The sequence below is a fragment of the Haemaphysalis longicornis genome, unplaced genomic scaffold (assembly GCF_048455015.1).
Source record: "Haemaphysalis longicornis isolate Haplotype H1 unplaced genomic scaffold, Haemaphysalis longicornis Haplotype H1 scaffold_1, whole genome shotgun sequence".
In the NCBI taxonomy this organism is placed as follows: Eukaryota; Metazoa; Arthropoda; class Arachnida; order Ixodida; family Ixodidae; genus Haemaphysalis; species Haemaphysalis longicornis.
This window is the reverse complement of record NW_027526203.1, coordinates 461,149,979-461,172,792: the sequence shown is the minus strand read 5'-3', so window position 1 is coordinate 461,172,792 and position 22,814 is coordinate 461,149,979. Positions and strand designations below refer to the sequence as shown.

The 22,814-nt window shown below is 43.6% G+C and overlaps 1 protein-coding gene across 2 annotated transcripts; it reads left to right on the top strand.

The window, feature by feature from the left end:
* The first annotated feature begins 74 nt into the window (after window positions 1–74).
* Window positions 75–22,515, top strand: Slu7 (Pre-mRNA-splicing factor Slu7). Of its 2 annotated transcripts, none has more exons than XM_077687976.1 (15): window positions 75–162; window positions 483–681; window positions 784–931; window positions 1,005–1,085; window positions 2,146–2,310; window positions 2,388–2,459; window positions 3,527–3,661; window positions 5,687–5,784; window positions 6,196–6,263; window positions 7,115–7,311; window positions 8,762–8,866; window positions 10,585–10,695; window positions 17,060–17,209; window positions 21,009–21,173; window positions 22,256–22,515. In XM_077687976.1, exons 2-15 carry the CDS (start codon window positions 527–529, stop codon window positions 22,415–22,417), a joined length of 1,812 nt encoding a protein of 603 aa, XP_077544102.1. In that variant the 5' UTR covers window positions 75–162; window positions 483–526; the 3' UTR covers window positions 22,418–22,515. The 2 variants fall into 2 exon arrangements, with proteins under 2 accessions (XP_077544102.1, XP_077544103.1); XM_077687977.1 differs by lacking the exon at window positions 75–162 and adding an exon at window positions 169–314.
* Window positions 22,516–22,814: the final 299 nt, after the last annotated feature.

The window sequence follows — 22,814 nt, the reverse complement described above, 5'->3', positions numbered from 1 at the left end:
GCTTATTTATTAAAACAAAATGAGAAATAAAAAATAAACCATAAATAAATAAGTTTATAGTATGTAACTACCGTAAAAATTTGTGTCAGTTTCGCAGCAAAAGTGGTGTTTGGATGCGGTAAGTTTTATTGCCTCTCCTGCGTAGAGATGTCGACGAAGTAGGTGAGTTGTGTGATTAGTCGTTTGCCGTAATGCATTAAGTGACTGTGTTTAATAATTGGTGTACTGACGTTCTTAAGAGTACCGCGAGAACATTTTTACATTATTTTGGTGGCAGTATCAGCGATCGTCAGCGTTTAATTGTTAGCCTTGAGGTAAGTACTACCTGTTCAGTTTCCCGAGTTGCCATCTCGATGCCTTGGTTGCAAAGTTTCCTGCGTGGTGTATAAATACGCCCAGTTGGTATCATTTTGAAGCATACTGCGGATATAGTTCGCCTTATTAGGTCTCCTGCAATGTGGTTACTGGATGATTTATTTCAGTATTTGAATGAGGGCAACGTGAAAGTGGACCTCACTGAGCGAAAATGAATCAACCAAACCTGCCCGTGTCGGAAATCATCAAAAGCACGGAGGTTGATGAACCGAAGAAGCAGTCAAGAGAAGACTGGCGGAAAGCAAAAGAGCTTGAAGAGGCCAGAAAAGCAGGCACAGCGCCAGCTGCAGTTGATGAGGAGGGAAAGTACGTCCACAGAGCTTGAGCTGCATTACCTTCTGTGTTTCTGCATGCAGACCGGATTTCGAGAGGTGATGCATTGACGCCTGCTACACGCCTTTCTTTCAGGGACATCAACCCTCATATCCCTCAGTACATATCTTCGGCACCATGGTACTTTGGGGCGAAAGGGCCCACTCTGAAACACCAGCGCCCGCAGCCTGAGAAGCAAAAGGAATTCAACCGAATCAGCGAGTACTATTCTCGTGGAGAATTCGTAAGTGAAGCAACCTCGAACTTTCAGTGAAACTCGGAAAGTGTTTATATTTTATAATGATCATGTCTTGCAGGAAGGTAAAGCTAACAAGTACCGAAAAGGCGCTTGCGAAAACTGCGGGGCTCTTACCCACAAGAGGAAGGACTGTTTGGAGGTAATATGCTCCCATGGTGCTGCTACATGTGAGAACTTGTAGCATGGCGTAGATATACGATATTTTTCGCTATGGGTGTGTAGTAAGTTAGCTTGAATGCAGTGAAGTCTAAGTAAACATACTGTAAGAAATAGTGCTGTTTAATTGTATTTAACATTGTTCGTCTTGATACTGTCTAGCATTTAAAACTGGCTCCTTGGAACGAGGGAAAATAGTCCGAAGATTGTCTGGGCTAAAACGAGCTATATGTCGAAGGAAATTCCTTACTTTGCCATCAATACATAGTTTGCCTCGTTGCAAAGGTTGTGCCGTACTTCACGTCATCATCATCTGTCTATGTCCACTGCAGAACGAAGGCTTCTCCCTTTTGTTTTAAGCAGCTCCTGTCATCCACTGCCTGAGTTTATTTCTTGCCCCTGATTTTTCCTATGTCGTCCCTCCATCAAGCCAATGGTCTTCCCCTTCTATTCCTGTCTCTCGGTTACCTTAGTGGTCCACCACTATGGTAACCACGATGGTAGCAATGGTTACCCTAGTTGTCCACCAGGGTAGCTTCGTTACCCTGGCGGTCCACCAGTTGTCAGTTCTCCTCGTCACATGCCCAGAACAAGTTCACTCCTTCCTCTTAGTTTAAGCTACGATGTCTTCCAGCCGAGTTTGTTCCCTTACCAAGGCGCTCGTTTACTTTTCCTAAGCATTGCTGCTGGTTCCATGGCTCATTCGTTTCATTCCATGGCTCGTTGGTCTGACCCAAGTTTTTTTTTTACAAATGTTTAGTAAGCCACCAAGTTTCTGCCCCATACGTCATCACCGGCAGTATGCTTAAGTTGTATGCTGTTGTTTTTAGTGACAGGTAACCTACTATTTGTTATTTGAGAGTGCTGACAAAGTGAACCTGAGCACATAGTAGTTATGCATTGGATTCCTTCCCTGTGGTTAGGATCAGCACTCACAACCTGTACTTTGCAGGATACAATGAAGTCGGCCATTGGGCCTCAAGAAACATGCATTTGTTTTTTACTGTTGGTTGCTCTTTAACTTTTACTTGCGAATTTTTCAGAGGCCTCGTAAAGTTGGTGCCAGGTTTACAAACGATGACATTGCTCCGGACGAAAAAGACTTGCCGTCCTTGAATCTGGACTATGATGGGAAACGGGACAGATGGAACGGCTTTGACCCTGCTGCTTACCAGGCTGTCATAGAAGAATACACGAAGGTGGAGGAGGTAATTAATGCACTCTCATTCTCCTCTTGTTTTCCCAGCAGAAGTCGCAAAGTTTGCTCATTTTCTGATGTTTGCAGGCAAAACGGCAGCTGAAAGAAGATAAGCTGAAGCATGACATCCTGAGCATGGAGGGTACCAGCACACGAGAGGTGACACTAGCCAACATGTTGTGCTTGATATTGTTGATGATTACCACCAACTTCAAATTTGGGGATGTTATTGCAAACTAGGTGGTGTAAAGATGCTACATGCACACCCATCTCTAACATCCCGCATGTGCATGACCTAGAAGTTAGATGAAACGCGAGACTTAGATAGTCAGTTGTGTAAGGAAAGTTGTCAGGCCTTTGCATTGTTTGTGTGCATGAAATGTGGGCATACTGTATTGACAGTCTTTTTCTGCCTGGTAGATTTTAAGGCTACCTTATTTTCATTGTGCATGACCTAGAAGTTGGATGAAACACGTGGGACTGGACTTAAAGAGTCAGTTGTGTAAGGAAAGTTGTCATGCCTTTGCATCGTTTGTGCATGAAATCTGGGCATACTCTGTTGACAGTCTTTTTCTGTCTTGTAGATTTTAAGGCTATCTCATTTTATTGTTGTCTTCGTCGACACATGGGGTTGGTGTAGAAGCTAAACATCAAATGTTGAATCAGACAGTGGAAAGGCTGCTCTCAATTTGAACGTACTCCTCCCCGGTTACATTACACCAGTATACCAATAAAGTAGCCTTTACTCAGAGAGGGAGATTGCCGAAGGCTTGATAAAATGTCTGATCAGATCATTTAAATTAGTCTAAAATAAATTAACAATTTTAATCGTTCGATCAACCACTCAGTTTCAAGATGACAGCAGAGTAGAATGCACAAGGAGGATTCATGGAGGTTTCATGCAACAGTAGTCGGACAGTTACAACCAACCAATAGTAACTATTGTCTTTTAATCAATTGCCCAATTCCAATTGATAATTACTTCAGCTGGTGTCTAAATTAGCAGTGCTCCAGTGTGGTCGTCCTCATTTTTTACTTTGAATATTCTCAGAACAGGTGTCGAGCTGAACTGACTGTTACCACTAATATTTCTCTCATTTTTATTCTAGCCGGAAGACGTAAGGAAAACAATTTTGTTGCCATTGTTTTTCATTCAATACCATTTTGAAATGTTTCTCCAGCAAATGTAATCTCTGTGTTGGTCGGTGCCGTGGGGGACTTTTCAGAGAGATGACAGCGAGGATGAAGCTGATGGTGATGAAGACAAGTATGCGGACAATGCTGACATGCCTGGCACCAAAGTGGACAGCAAGCAGCGGATCACTGTGCGGAACCTTCGCATACGTGAGGACGTGGCAAAGGTACGGGGCATTCGATCTTTCAATTGGCTGAACCTCAACACCCTGTCATGGCCATACTTCCTCATGGGGGTGTTCCTCATGGCTGCTACCATACATGTACAACTGAGGTACATCGTTTAAAACTTGCATGGTATTGCTCAAGCGTGGCGTACTTGAGAATGTGCCACCACCGTTTACATCCGTTGCCTTGTGAGCTTTTGTTGGCGTGATTAGTTTTTCTTTCAGATTTTAAAACTAACTTGTGAGCTTTTGTTGGCGTGATTCTCGTTAGTTTTTTTTTTTTCAGATTTTAAAACTAGATTGATTGATTGTGGGGTTTAACGCGCCGACGCAACGCAGGCGATGAGGCGCGCCGTAGTGGAGGGCTCCAGATTAATTTTGACCACCTGGGGATCTTTAACGTGCGCCGAAATCTCGTACACACGGGCGTTTTTGCTTTTCGCCTCCATCAGAAAAGCGGCCGCCGCGGCCGGGAATCGAACCCGCGACCTCGTGCTCAGCAGCGCAACGCCTTAGCCACTGAGCCACCGCGGCGGGTATTTTAAAACTAGTCGAGACTCACGCAGGGAATTCAAGAAAGCGGCATGCGTTGGTTCTCCAGTTTTTTTTTTTAACTGTGGTTTGAGTGATCATATTTCTGGCTGTAACGGTTTCATTGATAGCAGCAATTTTCCTATTCCAATAATGTTTGGAATCGGGATTTTAAAAAGAAAAAAAGAAAAAGTTATGGATATCTTTTCGGACTCGAGAAGATGTCTGTCATGCGGGAAGATGTCTCTTCATGTGGGAAGATGTCTCTTCATGCAGGGAAAGTAGGTCAAGCATATTAAATTTTTATTGTATTTTTTTTATTCAGGGTTCGCGCAGGTCCTTGAAAACCTTGAAAACCCTTGAATTTAGAAGTGTCAATTTCAAGGCCTTGAATGTCCTGGAATTTTTAAATGGTCCTTGAAAACCCTTGATTTTTTCCGGACAGAATCAATGGCCTTGTCTTTTCACAAAAGTTTAAAGTGTTTGTCATGGATTTTAGGTCTTATGTAAAGAAACATTGTAACAATCAAGTTTTAGTGTATTGCGTGAAATTACAAGTTTGGTGGATTTTCATTATTTACAAGGCAACATTGGGAGCAGGCACTTGTCAATCCAATCTATATCGCGATACAATCCAGTGAAAGCCAGCTTCTGTTCTCTATCATGCATCTTCCATCTAGTCTGTAGACGCTTGCTCATTGCATGTTTGCTGTGCCTCATACGCTCTATCTACGTTTGCTTTTACGTGCAAATGGTACACGTGTACATAGTTCATCTTGCTTTGAAGCAACACTTGCTCGATTTAATTTCAGCTGATACTCTTGCTGACGAAGCAGGAGATGCAGGCAACATTAACTAAGTTTAGAAATCGAACAGCCTCAGTAAAACACAAAGAAAAAAGAAAAACCTCCAAATACCAGCCATGAAATAAAAAAAAAATAAAGCTGGGGGACCATATACAAACCCGTTAGCACCTATCTAAATGTGCACTAATGTGCTTAGGTATTGTGCAATAAAAAACTGTTGCATTGTGTTGGCAAAGTTATAAATAATTCCAGATAAAACATTAGATGGGGACCTTGAAAACGTGTTTTCTGGTCCTTGAAAGTCCTTGAAAACCCTTGAATTTTTGCTTTTGAAGTCTGTACGAACCCTGTTATTACTATTTTAGCAGTAGATTTTACTATTTTTATTACTATTTTAGCAGTAGCAGTATTAGCAGTAGATGTGCCTAACCTAAAATGACCTGATTGGGCAGGCACGTCTCCCTGGAAAAAAAAAAGTGTGAATGCAAAAGGTTTAAATCCTAGTTTTATTGCGCACCACTTCCAAAGGTGGAATGCCTGTTTGGAACACCACAGACATACAAAAAAATGTCAGCAGAAAGGACGCAAACTAAATTTTTTGTAGCATTGCATATACTGTATTTTTTATTTTTGCAGGACAGAAAGTGTTTTGGTTTAATACATAATCTCATGTCTGTTTTTCATTCAGTACCTGAGAAATCTGGACCCCAACTCGGCCTACTATGACCCTAAGACACGTTCCATGAGGGACAATCCATACAAGAATTCAAACAAGACCCCGGAAGAGTGAGTTGATAAAGTTAAGAGTAATTGATGCATTTGCTTTACAAAATGTATTTTCTCTCTAAAGAGGGACATGCATCATTACTTGTTGATTGCTGTCTATTATGCTGATTATTGTGATGGCAGTTAATAGTTAATAGTTAACAGAATTTTATTATGTAATTAGTTTAGCCAGCAATGCTTGCTTTTGTGGTTCACAGCAGTGCTGGAGAGGCTATACTCAATTGTGTTTCGCTTTATTCTTAGCTTCTTTTTTATTTAGGTTGCATTTTTCCAGAGACCATTTTGTTCTTTGAAGAGAACTTGAGTGTTAAATCAGGATAGCCAGCAATAATTGTTTTCTTAGCTGACAGAAGTGCTGAAGAAGCTGTACTTAATTGTGTCACCGTATTCTTCGCTTTCTTTTTTATTCAGGCTGCATTTTGCCGGAGACAATTTTGTTCGGTACAGTGGGGACACTCAGAAGATAGCGGAAGCCCAATGTAAGTGCTGCCTCCGCCATTCTGCAGAAAGAAAGCTGAGCTCATGGGAAGTTTGTTTTCTAAGCAAACTTCTCTGGTGTTCTGTTCTTTAACATCCCAATCTTCAGTGCTGTCAGGGAGAAATCCTTTGCAATATGCAGAAGTTCAGAGTGAAATGGCCGCTAGTATGTGCTGTATACATTTATGGGTGGTTGTAGGTTCACATGCCACCTACATGTGCATTACACAAACCAGGCTACCTCTTGCCATTCACTGTTTCTATGTTCTCTAAACCCAAGTCTAGCCCATATAAATTGGTGCACTGAAAGGATTTGTTCAAACTTAGTGCCCATTACCAGAGTTTTCATTCCATACTGTTGAGTGGTAAATGAGTCTTCTTTATAGTTCCTGGGCCACTTAACTTTAATGAACAAGCAGTTAAGCTTTAGCATTTGGAAGAGGAGGCATCTGTCAGTATCATAATTTCCACTTACCTGTGTTCCATTGGATTTATAACAGGTATCTTTCCACTTCTTCAAAATTTCATGGGAAAAGTGTAGGTACGGACCAGGGCATAATAAAAAATTTGACAGATTTTCCCGGCTACCCGCAAATCTGAACACTTTCGCTGAAAAAATTCAGCCACATAATAGTGCTTTTTCACACTCGATTTTCCAGACTGTTTGATTATTCGGACATCTCTGTTGTCCCCATCAGGTTTATAAAGCCGGTTATCAATTGTACGCTAAAATCAATCACTGATATTGCAGCAGATTAAGGTGTTCATTCAATGCTTGGGTGGCAAGTTAGGTTTTAATGGAGTGTTGTTAATGAAATGAAGGCTAAAGTTCGTCTGGTGTTTTTTCTCTCAGTGTTTGCATGGCAGGCATATGAAAAAGGTGTGGATGTTCACCTGCAAGCAGAGCCCACCAAAGCTGAACTGCTGAACAAAGAGTTCCTCTCCAAGGAGGAGGAGTTCCGGCATTCCATGAAGGACAGCATCTTGGAGAAGTATGGCGGGGCAGAGCACCTGAAGATGCCACCAAAGGAGCTCATATTTGCCCAGACGGTAATTTCTCACTTTCATAATTTTGCTGCAAGTGTCAGAAAATGTTTCACCCATCTTACAAGAGCTTCGTAGAGCTTCGTGGGAAATTAACAAGAAGTAAGGCTCGCTGGCAGTCATGTGGTTTCACTGTTCACATTGCTGCAGCTATTCTTCCATGAAGCTTTCTTCTGAAGCTTATTTTTTTACTAGTGCTATGCATCATGATTGCATAGGCTGTAGAAAGGTATGGGGAAGGCTTTTCGTGCTGTCAGTGTCAAGTTCACCTATCATGACTCGTGATTGCTTGAGTTATATGTGTTGGCAGAACAAGGAATAGTGGCTTACTTATCAAACCGCATCCCTTTCATTTCAACCTGGGGTTGAAAAAAATTGCCAGGAATTTCAGCTAGTATCCACTCCTATTGAAAGTGTATATCTCCACTAGAAGAGTATCCTGTGTTTATTATTGCACTCCTGGCTTCGTGAAAGGCTCTGTGAGTTTATTCCACCTTCAATCATTAGTAATCACGACATTAAGGTCATTCTGGTTTAACTTTATTTGTCTATAAATAACTGAAATTCATTCACTATTTATGTTATTTTGCCTTCAATTAAGAGTAAGGCTGTAGACGCACTTTCTTTTAACAGCAGAGCTGTTTAAGCTTGAGCTTGGTTCGTTGGCGCTCACAAAAAAAGAAAGAAAGAAACACAACAACCTTCTTCAGCGCGAAGTACCCGGCACAATCTTTGCCCAGCTGCGCAGGCGGAACCAAGCCTTACCTAGCTATGATGCCATTGCACAGCACATGCCCACACCGCTTGACTTTTGAGAACACTCTGCCCAGCGTTCGTGGCATGATCTTATGCATTCTGTTCTCCTTGCCAGTTCACGTGCATTCGCTCCTGCAGTGGGGAGCCCATTACAGCTCGCGCTGTAGTACAGACGCCGAGTTCGTGAAGCCGATTGCCGCCGGTTCTAGTGCGTGGTAACGCGGTCCACTTCGGAAAATATGTGGAACCTTGCGGACAAAACTATCCGGGCCTGCCAGTCATGGAGAATTTTCAGCGGCAAGTTCGGAAAGTCATGTGGGGCAACAGCCTGGTCTCCGATGAAGGGAGAGGGGCTGGCAGCTATGCTGTTTCTCCAGCCTTGCACCACTAGTGCAAGCAGCTGCACCAATCCTTTTAACGTTATTAGTCTTAGGAGTCAGAAGTAAAATAGATGTTTAAACATTCCTTTCGTATAATTGATTCTCCAGTGGGTGAGGGAGGGTGTTATAGGCATACCTTGAAAGTTCATTTAGATTTAGTATTTTAGAGTGCTTACATGTCAGTTTTTTTTCTGAATGGTTATAACATTGTTGAGTACATAGTATTGTTTTTAACATTGTTGAAAGAAGATATGCTCCACCATGTTTGCCATATTGGTAAAGAAACCTTGTTGAATGTGACACTGTTGACAATTTTGCAGGAGGACTATGTTGAGTACTCGAGGCATGGGGAAGTGATCAAAGGAAATGAGAAGCCAGTCATTCGGTCCAAGTATGAGGAGCACGTTCTCATCAACAACCACACGGTGAGCAACTTGATTTTCACCGTGTGTCTGCACAAGTGGCAGGTGCCATGGTTTTGCACTGGGGTGCAACAATAAATGTGGCTACTGTAAAGTCTTTTCATTGGACAACTTTTTTTTTACAAATGAGGCATCCTGTAAACATTCAAGGCTACTGAAATATGGGAGCTGCGAAGCCCCGTTGATAAAGCCCACTGTGTTGGCATTTGTGCACTTTTAAGGGGTCAATCATTTTGAAGTTTATCACTGGGACCTTTGTTCTCCATTTGTTGTTGTTGTTTTTTGTTTTTTTCCATTAATTCACTCATTGAGTTCTCTTTTGTTGAGGGTCCAAAATGTGTCTTGAGGAAATGGTATTGAAAATATTGAAGTGGGGACCTGCAATGGCCAAAGTACCCTCTCATGCCTAAATACCTTGCTTATTCAATACGTCACAACGTTTGGATCAGCAGTGTCTTGTGGCAGTTGCAGATTTTTGTAAGTTCACCTCTGTTGGAAGCATACCGTACTACAGTCAAACCCCGTGATAATGAAATCCCACGACTACAAAATTCCCGTAGCAACGGAATATTTTTGGATCCTTGGCGGACGTCCATAGATGCCCATGTATTTCACTCCTCGTGGCAACGAAATGTTTTTGGAAAAGCAATCCCATGTTAACGAAATTCACTGCAAGTCCAGTCAACATTTTACCTACCCATTTGAGGCTAACAGTGTCCGAAAAGTACTCAAATGCATTTTTTTCAGACTCCAAGTGATTAAACTTTTGCCTCAGCACGCTTGCATGGTCGCCGCCACATTTGTTTACAAAAGCAACCGTGCAGCAGACGGCCGTGAAGGCAGCCTTGCAGTGACACCACCAGGGTGTGACACGTGGTGACTCACGGTGTGGCTAGGGACCATAGCGTGGCTTTGGCTTAAGGTGCGCTAGCTCGCTACTGCTGAACAGCACACGTGGGTTTGTTGTGTGTGCAGCGATTGGCACATTTGCTCTCAGTAAGATGCCTATGCCAGCCCGAAAGTGTTCATTTTTAATGGTGCACGTGCGCAAAACAATACAGTGACGGCTGTGGCCTTCTTGGACGTCAACAAAGCGGTGCTCACTTAGTTTTGTGAACAGCGTTGGAACAAGGAGGTGCCACTGCCTGGCCAAGTTTGTCAAAAGAAGCTGGATTTCGCTTGAATGCTCAGAAATACTCGGTGCTGAGGTCCAAGGAGAAAAACGTGCGAGAAGGCAAACCCGCGGGATGTTTTGGATGCATTTGGCCCGATTCCGTCAGGAGACACCCAGGGATAAAAAAAGCAGGCGGTGATGGCAGGAGAGAAATATGGGTGGGCAAACACTAAGAAATTGTGAGGAACACGCAGTGAACTGTTGCGAGAATACTATGTGTTAAATAAATAAAGAATTTTCAGAGCAAGGCATGCTGAATTTGCTAGAAATATTAAACCATAGACTTGTTGCACTTGGTACTAAATTTACTGACAATTATGTCACTCTTACGGGGGGTTATGGGGAATGAAGAGAGCTTCTTTTTTGTCCTCTTAGGCTTTTAAATGAATAAAGAACCCATGTATTGAGTGGTAGTCACGTAAACTGTAGAAAAGGAGAAAGAATTGAGATACGTTGCTGTCAGGCAGCGTCATATGGAAGCAGAGCCTAAGCAGCGAGATTGAGCTATAGACCACTGTGAAGTAAACGCTTTGTTTCTTGCTTACAGTCTGTCTGGGGGTCCTACTGGAAAGACTTTCAGTGGGGGTACAAGTGTTGCCACTCCTTTATCAAGAACTCGTACTGCACTGGGGCCAGTGGGAAGGAGGTGCAATCAATGGTAAGTTCCCACTTTCTCCTGAGTGCTCAATGCAGCAAAGTGATGCACAACCATTCGTTATCATTGTGCTTGGGTTACAGGGTTAGGTGCACAAAATTTATCTGTTCTCCTTATTGTTTTTTTTTTAATAGTTTATGAGCCAGTTAATTAACCATAGATTGGGAGCTAGGAACTTCTGCTTGTCAAAAACAATAACCACAGTATTGTCTGTTTACATAATGGCACTTCTGGTAGCTGAGAAGGCACACTCTTTTGTGGAGGTGTATTTTACCTGGAGTGAACGGGCATTGATGACATGTGCGTACAGATCTGCTGTGTGATGGATGGTCTTTTGCCTGCTTATGATTCTTGGGGTCTTTTTTAAGCTGGGAAGCAATATGGTGAACCCCGTTGATACGCTTCCAGTTGTTGTGTTCGGTAGTTACATGGTGAAAGCTCAGTCTCAATGCAACTTCTCTGGTCAAGCGTAGTATTTGCACATGTAATGGCCACAGGTATTTTTCCCAGACTTAGGTGAAAATTGGTGGTTCAGCCAAATGAGAGCAACTTTTTTTTTTCCCATACTCTTCCTGTGGGCTTTGACACATTGTTTCACAATGGCAGAGAGATCCATCTACTGCTGGCTTTAAATAGACGTAGCTGAAATCACTGGAATCCCGTTGCTTTGTGCCATGTTGAGTTTTTGTGCTTTGTGGAATCCCGTTGCTTTGTGCCATGTTGAGCTTTTGTGCACAGCATCTCTGTTGAAACTACATAGCGATTGTTCCGCATCTCCATCACGTATTGGAGAGGTGAGTCTTCTATCTCCAGGAACATGCTCTGCTTTCTTTGGAAAGTGTGCCTATGTACATTTGTTTTCCTAAGCAAATTTTCTTGTGAGCACCATCATCGTACACATTTTTCGTCGACCCCAAACTGCTATGATCACAGCGAACTTGCTAGTGAACAGAGACGATGGATATGTTCCAATTCTGAGCTTGTGTGCAATTGTTGAAAGAGATAAAACAGAACTGTGAACAGGCGGCAGTGGCACTGGCTATTCCTGGCAGTTCCCGTTGCTGAGAATTGTGTGTAATTTTTGCATGTCTTCTGTCAGCAGTAAGAAAGAAAAAAAAGCTAGAAAAAAAGAAAGGATCTCGAACTCTCGTACCACTCAGTAATGGAGCTTCCAACTTTCTTGAAATTGTTGGTGCAGCCTATATGTGGGTAATGTTTACATTTCTTTATTTTTCTGCTTTGTTTATGAAGTTAAGTATATGGCTATTGCACGAGTGCGGCCATGATGCATCTATACAAAGAATATGTTTATGGATTGTTTTCCCTGGGTCGCTGTTGTATTTTTTTAGGGGCACCTGAAAAAGGGATTGGTGAGATTTTGCTATACGATAAATTTGTCTGGCTGTTTCTGCCCTTTCTCGGCAGGCTAATGTACCAGGGGTAGTGGACTACTCTCTTATGTTTGATGTTCTGTAGAGCCTGTGAGATACTTAAGAAACAGTGCAATTCCAAAATTACTTCCTGCAAGAATTCTTCTGCCCTTACTTAAAGGAGCCATGAAGAGAAAATTCAAGTTTGTTTTATTCGAAAGATTTCGTGTTTTATAGTGCCCCCAGCGCTTTTCCGGATACAAATGATGCTTTATTCACTGAGAAATTAATCAATTTATGTTCAAATTTTGATTTTCCCGCTAAATCGTTTGTTTTCGTGGTCTGCAATGACATCACAGGAACCGACCGCTCTGCAGCCTAGAGTACCTTGATTCACGCGTCCGCCGTACAGGGTAGAGACGCATATACGCTGGTGCCGCCATTTTGGGACGTTCGCTCGCCGCCGAAGCAAGTCATCGTGTCAAAACCTCATCAAAATTGTCGCCGCAACGCGGTTTTTTTTTTTTGGCAAAGTTTGAATCATTTTATCTGTTTTGCGTTGCTAGGTATCATGGGAAATGAAAAGAACAACGCGTTGAGCACGTTGACCCAATTGCAGCGGCACGACCGTTCAAAGGATGTCTCCACCCTGCAGGGTGGTGCTGTTCTCGAGGAACCCCGTTCTGAACCTAGATGGCGCCACCATATCGTGGCAAGCCTCACACGCCTCATACGGGTGGTGTGTATTGGTTCAACTGAATAAGGAACCAGGCCAATAGCCGCAGTACCACTTGAATGACTTCATTCATTTGCCCAGACCCCCCCCAAAAAAATAGATAAACCTATTGAGCGAGCTTCCAATTTATCTGATGAGTGTAGAGCAGTAATATTTGGCTAATGCACTTTGTGGTCACCTATTCTGAGTACTGGATGCACTTGTTGACCATGGTCTGAAAGAATTTCATATTTAAAAAAGAAGTAAAGAAGAGTAGTGCAGGTTTTTTTTTAATGGTTATTTATGCATTGGCGAAATGACATATAGGGTAGGGAATTATGTCAGACCTCGCATGCGAGAGTAGCTAATCCTTGAGTGGTCTAGTGGCAGCATTGCCCAGTTCTGTGTAAACCCTTCTCGCCTGAGACAGCAGGAGCCGTGCCATTCACAACTCCAGAAGCGTGTTGGGTCTGCAATAGGAGCTTGCCATTCTGCAAATCAGCATCCCTTATCAGCTTTAGTTTGACTGTCACCAGGCAATCTGATGGGCTGTTTTCCAGATTGCAAATTCAGATTTGCACCAAGCTGAAGCAAGTACTAGCTAGCTGCGCATTGTCCAGTTGTGCTTGTACTTTGGCTGCTTCCTTGTTGCTTCTTTACTGTATAAGCTTCTCGAGCACTGCTGTGCTAACCGTTTCGGCAATTTACCGCATGTGTTGTTGTTGTTATTATTATTATTATTATTTGCATGTGAACAGGTCCTTCTTAGTTGTACATACAGGTTGTTAGTATGTATGTACTGTTTTTCCTGTTTTTAGAATATATAAATTGGCAGGAGACTTGTATTCCAGCTTATAATCTGTACCATGTGACTTTACTGCTTGCTTGCTAAAGATCTAGAAGCTGTGTGAGGATAGACATGCAAAGTTAATGGAGGGAACATGATTTTTCTGCACTTTGTAAGGCTGTCTTAGGCAAGTGGCTTGTGATCGAATTGGCTTAGTGGTAACACATCCATTTTGCCTATCAAACACCCTTTTTCTTTGTTCGCTTTAATTTTCCTGTTCTCTCTTCCTCTGTTCCTTCTTTCTCTGATTAAACGCAGGTTCCTTACTTCCCTGTAAGTAGCCGCTCATGGAGGCTGTTTTATTCGTTTTTTCGTTTAACCGGTGCGGCCCTACCAACCTGAGCTTTAGTGTTGCCATGTGTGTATGCTTGGGTATTTTTTCACTGTTGCTGTTATGCGAGGGTGATTTTTGTGTAAAGCCTTGCATGCAATGCATGTCAACTCCCAAGGTGGGAAAAGAAGCATTCTGCTTGCACCTGGCCCAGCCAAGTTCTTCAAGTGGCACAAAGCTGATAATACAGGCATTATGGCCCCATACCGGCCCCATCAAACAGGCAGATTCCGCATCATTGTTATTGACTGCTCTGTGCACTGTAACATTTAATGTGGTTACAAAAAACATGAAAATCATGTACAAAAAACTAGAAATCAATGTTTAAAGCTTAAAGGGATAGACAACCAATTTTTGTCGAGTATATATTCTCTATCCCAAATGAAAGGGCATCACTTAAAGCACCTTGACGGGAAACGGTTTTGCTGATACTAATGCCCTAGAACTTTATAAATTTTTAGATCTACGAGCCGTATGTGTCCCTCCCAAAAATAATGTTGGCAACCATGACATAGAGCAGCTCGGCAACATACTTTTGTCTGCATGCGAAATGAAAAACAATATTTAAAAACTTGTCCCCAGCTAAAAAAGTTTGAATCGCAGGCTTTCCTGTTCCTTTATGTGTGTTTTTTAATGCAACGGTCTATTTTGCACGAATGCGGCATCTTTTGGGATAGACGATAGGTAGAATCTGGCTTCACGTTGTGGAGGTGGGAAGTTCGATTCTCCCCGGGCGCGACGTTTTTTTTTTTTTTTTTAAGCTGCCGTTGGCGTATTTGGAAACTGAAATAAAATATTTTGGCAGAACAAATGCCCCTAACTCAGGCAGAATCGTCAAAGCTCCTTCGCTTGGTCTGTTTACTGAACGCTGCCGTTGATTCTGGGCATGGAGGCTCAGTTAGCCACACTGAGAGCCACCCAGCGACAGTGGGCGGCGTGTCTTTAAAAATTTCAAAATAATGTACATATACAATTTAACCTTTTACAAATACTTGTGTTAAAAGGTTTTCAATACGTAAGTAAACGTTTCAGCAGTTACAGTAGCTGCTAGGTTTTCAGGTCATGTGACAGGGACACATATTGTAGTGTCAAGTTTCGACACTACGAACCGCCACCCTTCCGATTTCAGGAAGTTTGCTGCCAAATTAAAATTATTTCCGCCAATTTGTTTAGAAATTGCTTGTGGTTACCGGGCTATGCAAAACGCTGGCTTTCATTTGAGCTAGAGAACATATACGCGACAAAAATCGGTTGTCTGTCCCTTTTAGAAAACATGTTTTAATTATAACGGGGGACATGAGGAAAACTTGGGGGACTGTTCAGCATTGAGCATTATTCCAAGTCGTCCACAGTGAAAAGGGAAGCCATGTGCAAGTGCGTTAACTATCTGTGCAAAAAACGTCGTGGAAATGTGTGCCAGAACTGGGGTAGGCTGCCGTCGGGTAGAGTTAAGTGAAAGCAAGCGCATAGTGCCTGACACGTAGTGCTGGCCTCAGTGAAGCTAACACTGGCTGTAGGGTTGGGAGAGGTTAAAGGCCAACTGCACCAAAATTTCACCTCTGCCAAATTTATCTTGAGTAGTACGCACCACCAAACCCACTGGGACATGACTGGTAGCCCCACAAAATGCCTTGTTAATCAGTTTGAAAGTTGAAAGGGTCTAAACTAGCTCTGCAGCAGACGACGTGGCATCTGCCGGCAGCTCACGCAAACAGCCATGAAGCAGAAGTGACATTGTGGCTGGCCGGGTTCTTTGTCCTCTGGCCAGCCAGGGGAACCGGTTGAGCTCCGCTGGGCACGCTTTTCCCAGGGCGGCTCCATGTGTGGAGAGGTTGTGCTCAGATTTTCTCCCGAGCTGCTGGCAGGCGGCTGCTGTTTCGCCGGCGGCAATGTCACCTCAGTTTGGCTGCAGTGGCCATGCTCTCCTCAATTTCAGTTTCAAAAGCGCCGATTTTTGCTGATTGCTTGCGGCGTTCATGTGCGTATCTCAGCTGTCAAATTTTGTATCTTGCATTCTTCTTAGGCAGGCTATATGGAAATATTTTTCAACAGGTCGAAATTTTCACTGCAGCTGGCCCTTTAAGCCAGTGTTAGTGACAGCTGGTGTTGTGTTTGTTTATTCCTAGAATGTTTAAATGCAGTTGATAAATGCATAGGAAGGCTGCAGCATAGTAGTATGTACATGAACGTGAAAGGAAGCCAGGAGTTTGCGTCACGCTGGTAACAAGTAATGGGAGTCCTTATTTCACAAGGTTCACGTGACGCAGTATGCAGGCTTTTTTTTTTTCCTCGCATGGAGCGTGTGCAGCACCTTTAGTGTAGTGGTATGTTAAACGCAATGCAGCAATAAATTACTGGGATTTTGAAAAGGGAATGAAAGAGCCGTCAGGTTCGTTGGTAGGAGCATGGAATCCCAGGTGTAGCAGCAGATTCACATTTGCTGTGTCGGGTGTCAGTGGGTCTGATTTTGCATATTGTGACGTGGCAACGAAGGGGATGTATTCAGATATTGTAATTACAAAAATAGACGGGATATTAAAGGCAGACAAGGCAGCCGCGATGTCCCAAGTGCGTGCGCCGCGATGTCCCAAGTACTGCACGCACACCAACATCTGCGAGCGTCTTCTTCTTCTCTAGCCTATGGGTTCACTTATCCCAGAGGGCGCATACCCGCAGAGTAGGGGTTGGGCACTGGTTCCGTTTATAGTAAGGAGCCAAGGGACGGAGCCCGTGACAATATTGTGATGTTTCAAATATTAACTGGCCTATGCCATCAACTTGCTCCGAGGTGATGTGTGAGCTTCCATTTCTTGTTATTGCGACCACATTTTGGCAGTAGCCAATGGCAGGTGGCCTTCAGTGCGAGTTTTTTTTTTTTTTTTTTTTTCTTTTTTTCTTTCTCTGATAGAGCTGAAAAGTCTGCTGTCCAAGCTGTGGCTTTTTTATGCGAGACCCAAACTATAAGCTCGTGCCCAATCTCGTAACTGTCCCTGTTTTTGTGGTGGGATGTAGGTTATCATTTCATGATTAGTTGACCACCGTAAAAATCCAGTGAGCAGCGCCCTGTGGGCTCGTGTGCTTAGCATGCTGGTGGCTCTTTGCAGGCGGTAGGTGCGATGCTGATGCCGGCCAAAATGGCAGCAGGTCCACCAGCGAACACTGAAGTGGCCCAAGACCCGGAGAAGGCCAAGGAAGACTCGCCAGAAGGTTCAGGTGCATCAAAACCGCAAGTGGATGAAGCTTCGTCGCCAGCGGTGAGTTCTTAGCTCGTGTTTTCTCACCAGGGTATTTCTCCCGTCTGGTTCAAAGGTTTGCTGCTTTGTTGTTGTTCAACTTTTCTTGTTCCTCAGGCTGTGCCCAACTTTTCTAACCACTAGACGGGCCACATCACTTATAAGCTCTTCACCATGTCTCGGATTGCTCATTGCGCCTTAGTTGCATACAACGTGCAACTTGAGAGCTGTGCAAAAACCTGAAATTCATGGTAGTGTTCTTGCTCAAGGTGTTCATTTGATAACTGCTTAAGTAATGCTTAAACAAAATAAGCATTACTCTGCCAGGAAAGCTTTCATAACTAGTATTGTTGTACAGAGGGCAACACACTTGTCTATAACACAGCTTTTGTATTTCCAACCTTATCCTGCCTCGCCTGAAGAGTATTTACAGAACACTACTGCAGCGTTCTGAAGTCTTAAAGGGGCCATGCAGACAAAATACCAGTTTGTTTTATTGGAAAGATTTCGTGTTTTATAGTGTCCCCAGTGCTTCCTTGTCCGGCAGCAAATGATGCTGTATTCACTGAGAAATTTTCAATTTAGGTTAAAATTTCGATTCTCCCACCAAAATGTGTGTTTTCGTAATGTCCACCATGAAGTCAGAAGAGCACTTATTCAGACGAACTTCCACTGCTTCAATCAGCTCTGCAGCCTTGCTTACTGTCAGTCCTCCCAGATGATGCTGCCATACTGAGCTGCGGGCCGTTGCCCGCCGTTGCTTTGTTTTTGACCGTATTTGCACCTGCTTGTTTTTGTTACTGTAGTAAGTAATCATTTCGTGAAACATGGGGTATGCTCGACAAACAGGGTCACGTAAGACGTCACTTACGCCAATCGGCCAGTGTCATGTAAGACAACTCCAAAGCGGCCGAGTGCTGTGCAGCTAAAACAAGCATGGTGCGCCCAGTACCAACAGCAGTGCGGATCGGTACTTCTATGCTTGCATGTATTTTCGTAACTTTCATTGTTTACCACACCATTCTTACTGGTGTAAAATGACTATGCATTACATTTAAGTGCAAATAGCTCGCTTGGCAAGCTTATAAGCCATGCCTAATTTGCGTTTGCTTTTGCTGGCCTCAGCCAATGCACAGCTCTACACATATGACATCATAGGTTCTGTTGCGGGAAATGAGCTAGTGGGTCGCATGCCCATTCCCTTCTTTCCTGAATATATAGCTTATTTTAGTGAAGCGTACGTTAAAAGTGGTGTCATTATAATTCTAACGAGGCAATTTTTCGAATGAACCGAACTTGTTTTGTCTGCATGGCCCCTTTAGGTCCACCACTTTTGTGCTCGATGCATTTGTAAAAAGTTTGTACCTGCAGTTCTCGAAGGTAACCAGATGAAACTGAACTGGCTGTTATAGACAAATGTGTTGCGCTCTGTACCCATGCACCACAACTGAGCCAAAAGACATTGGCCCTGCTTACTGTTGTCATGGCCTGGATGTCTATAAGTGAACACTTGTTCTGCCTGGTCTCTTGCATTCATTTTAGTACACTTGCGAAGACTTCTGTCCTGTTGGTATTACTTGTCTGTCGCAGAGCAGGATTTTGAGTAATGTACGCTTGCACTTTGTAAGCAAGGCTGTGTGGGGCAGTGTTGCGGAATTGGCAGTCCCATTCCATTCCAGTTCCATTCCGAGGAAGTAGAACTACCGCCTCTCCGTTCCTTTCAATTCCACGGAATGCCAAAATATTGCCCATTCCCACATCTGGAATGGCCGGGAAGCCCAATTCCATTCCTGTAATTCCTGAATATTGAAACTACCTCCTGGTGTTCGTATCGAGTTGCCTATGAATGCAACATGAAGGTGAGGTTATCAGACGCGTTGAGAACTGCGGAAATATGCATGCACGTTGACAATGTCGAGGGATGGGAGCCCCTTGGTGGCATCTCGTGCAGAACAGCCGCCTTCATAACTCGCGAAGGATCAGTATTTCCGATCCCTATTATAATATTTGGATGTTCAGCATGTTGTAATGGCTTGCTCTTACGTGGCGCTAGAGAAAGGATTGATTGGTTGATAAATTCTTGTATTTGGGAGACTAGGACTGGATGTCGGCGGTGGCACCCACCATATCAAGCGCGCCAGGCCGACTTGGGCTAACGTGACCAGGGGCTGAGGCTGTTTGAGTGCGTCTTTATGCACAGCTTCAATATCAGAATGTTGAAAAACACTGTAATCTTGTTGATGCAGATCAAAAGCGGAACAGTGTAGAATAAGATATTGCATGTTGCCTTCAGGCATGGAGTGGCAATATGTACATATGTTGGGGGCAGTGGCATCACCTGGACGCCGGTGCAGGTGGGAGCCCTGGAGAGAGGGGGGAGGTAACTAGGCAGTGCACGGTCTTGCCGCCTCATAGTCTGTAGTTCTACCTGCTCATCTCCAGCCTCTCTGACACGTATCTTTCGATTTCCGCAACCAGACCCATGCGGACTCACCGCCAGGTGGCAACTTTGAAATGGCGCGAGTATGACGCCACCTCCGGTTCCTTCACTGCGAGAGGCTGAAATGCATCACTTCACTCCTCTCGGCAGCATTAAGAACTTACCCCTCAGCCAATCCCAAGAAATATTTGTCTTCAATTGCTAACATGGCCACGGCAAACACTTGCTGACCAAAACAGGAAGAATACATTGCTGTCTACTTGCTTCGTTTTGCACAGCGAGTTGTGTTACCTGGATATGCGCTTCGCGTATCATCACACCAGTGTTAATACACTGCAGTAGCTAAGCCACAGGCACGTTGTCCACACCTTGTTCACACCTACATGCACTCGTTATCCTTTGCTGTGCGCAGTACTGAAGAGAATTGCTATTGTGACAGCGCGAGGGATAGTAGGGTCGCTTCACAAAAAAGCGTAGTCTGGCATTCGCCTTGTGAAAGCCGCCACTTCTTTCTCATTAACCTTATTTTGCTTGTTGATTGTTGTGGCATTCACTTGGCTCTACTTGTTCAATACAGCACATTGTTTAGAACTGCTCTAGTCACTCCTTCACAAGTTGGCACATTTTTCTGTGAACAATGCATGCTGCGAGCCCTTAGTGGCTGGTTTCGGAGCAAATCGTACCGCTTGATTTTTGTTATACATTCATTTGGTTTGCACCTTGGTGCACACCGAGGGGGTCACAGGTAACTCGTTAGCGCACACAGCGGCCCAGGAGTGTCTCTCACATCCTCCTGTGGCTTCCTCGGGCCCACTCCCACAGGACACAAAACTATTGCCATGCAAATATCCTCCGTCATCAGTGCCTTCAGTAACCCCCCCCACCCCTCTGGTGCGGATTTTCTCACAGCCCTAAAACACCTCCCTAGAAATGAAATTACGGCGAATAAAATGTATGCAAACTCCGCTGGTTCAAGCACCAGCTTGGCTCTAGATCCCAGCTGAAAATTGACAGCTCGTCTAAAAATCCAGCGCATTCTATTCCCATTCCATTCTGGGCAAAAGGGGCCTAGTTCCATTCCCATTCCACTACTGTAAGTGTTGTCTCCATTCCATTTCCATTCCATTCCGGGGTCACGAAAAAGCAGAATGAATTCGGAGTCATTCCGATTATGGAGTGGTAACTCCGCAACACTGGTGTGGGTTAGTTTTATTTTCACTGCATGTTGCATTTGAAGGTGAAAATTTACCCTGCTGGAAAGAATGGGCCTGTACTGGCGCCCTGACTTCAAGGCAGTGCATTGTTCATGGAAAGGTGCTGCGACATGTTTAGGGGAAGCTTGTTGAGCGGTGTGGTCCCTGCTTTTTTGGTGCTTTTCAGAAGTCCGAGTGTGTGGAGAAGACCAAGAAAAAGAAGAAGAAGAAGAAGTCCAAGAAGGCCAAGAAACAGAAACGGGTGAAGGACAGCGGCAGCAGCAGCAGCGGCTCAGACACTGAGGATCCCGACGCCAAGGCTGAAAAAGAAAGGATGGAGAAAATCAAGAAGGCAAGACCATTTGCTTTTTCTGCTATTCCTCAACCATTTCATATCAGAGCTGCTGCGGGTGCCTGTTGGTAACATTTACAGCTGAAAGCCTCAATGCACCATGCTGTTGTCGCTTTACTTGCGATCACAATTAGGCAAGATTATACAACTTCATCGGATTTAGTACATATAATTGGTGCTTGCTGACTTTGAGGGGCTGTTGCTTGAAACCACCTACAGTTTTGGATGGTTAATGGTTCAATTTATTTCCTAAGGCCCAACTAAATGTTTCTTTGCAGCACCATTGAAGGTTGGAAATAAGGGCTTGAGCTAAGTGCTGCTTCCAAGAACTAAGTACTTCTCAAGCATAAACAACAAGAAATGAGCCCTACATCAGGAGGAAAGAAACAAAGTTGAGAAAAATTGTAAAGGTAGAAGGTCAAATTTAAAACTGGTCTACCGAAAGGAAATAAGATGGTCCAAGATATTGCACCAACAACCTCCTTTTGAAGCTTTAATGATGCAGTAGGAAAGTTGCCCAAACAAACTCAGTAGGACGGTGTGTGTGCAATTTCACATCATGTCCTCAGTGCACTGTTCGGTCGCAGCCTGTGCCTTTGTATAGACTTATGAAGGCACGTGGTTAAAATTATTAGCGTAACATTGAGATCATGCGTAGATCAGTGAGGATGGATCAGTAAATTTCTAAACAGAATGCGGTAGCCCAACTAAGAAAAAAGCAAATGGGCAATAGAACACAACTTTTTATATTTTACAGGTAAGCTAAAAGCAAATCAAGACTAGAAAGATAACCATGTGCATGAAACAAACATAGTGCAGCCCACTTTGGCATGAAATACCCAACACTTCTTTTTAAGGTTGCAATTTGAGTGCAATGTTCAGTGATTTTTTCCTGAACTAATGGCAGTGAAACATGCTATTATACTGTGACGTTTTGGCCGCAAATGACGAACATTAAAAAAGTTGTTAACATTACAGAAGAAATTGTGAATTTATAGTAGCAGGAAAAGCTGCTCTTGTGATGTAACACTTCACAAAATTCAATATGAAAGTTTCATGCTTGTTTCACCTATTTCTGGCAGGCCATGGAGGAAATTGACAAGGCTCAAACTCAAGAGACTGATGAGCGAAAACGCAAGTACAACAGCATGTATGACGTCAAGGCGCCAACTGAAGAAGAAATGGAAGCCTACTACATGAAGCGGAAAAGAGACGACGACCCAATGGCAGCGTTTATTCCATGATTGCTGTCATTGTGGAAACGTTCCTCACTCTTTTCATGGTTTGTAAATATTGCCATTAAATCAGGACCTATTTTAACTGCACAAATGCAAAACAGTAACATGTGGTTTTTAGTTGGTCTTGTTCACTCGAGGCACGTTTGTGAAACATAATGACGTCCATTGACATTCACCTCCTGCAAATAACTGGCCCCTTTCGGTCAGCCGCCTTTCCATGTCGTAGTGTGCATTCCCATGTCGCAGTCTGTATTCTCTTGCAAACAAATTGTGCGAGCAGTGGTCACAATGTTCCATTATATAAACCACTACCATTACATGTCAAACTCTGCTAGCGCTCGCCAATAAATGAGTTTTTATCAAAGAAAAAAAGGAAAGCCCCTTTCCATGCAACCTGAGTCAG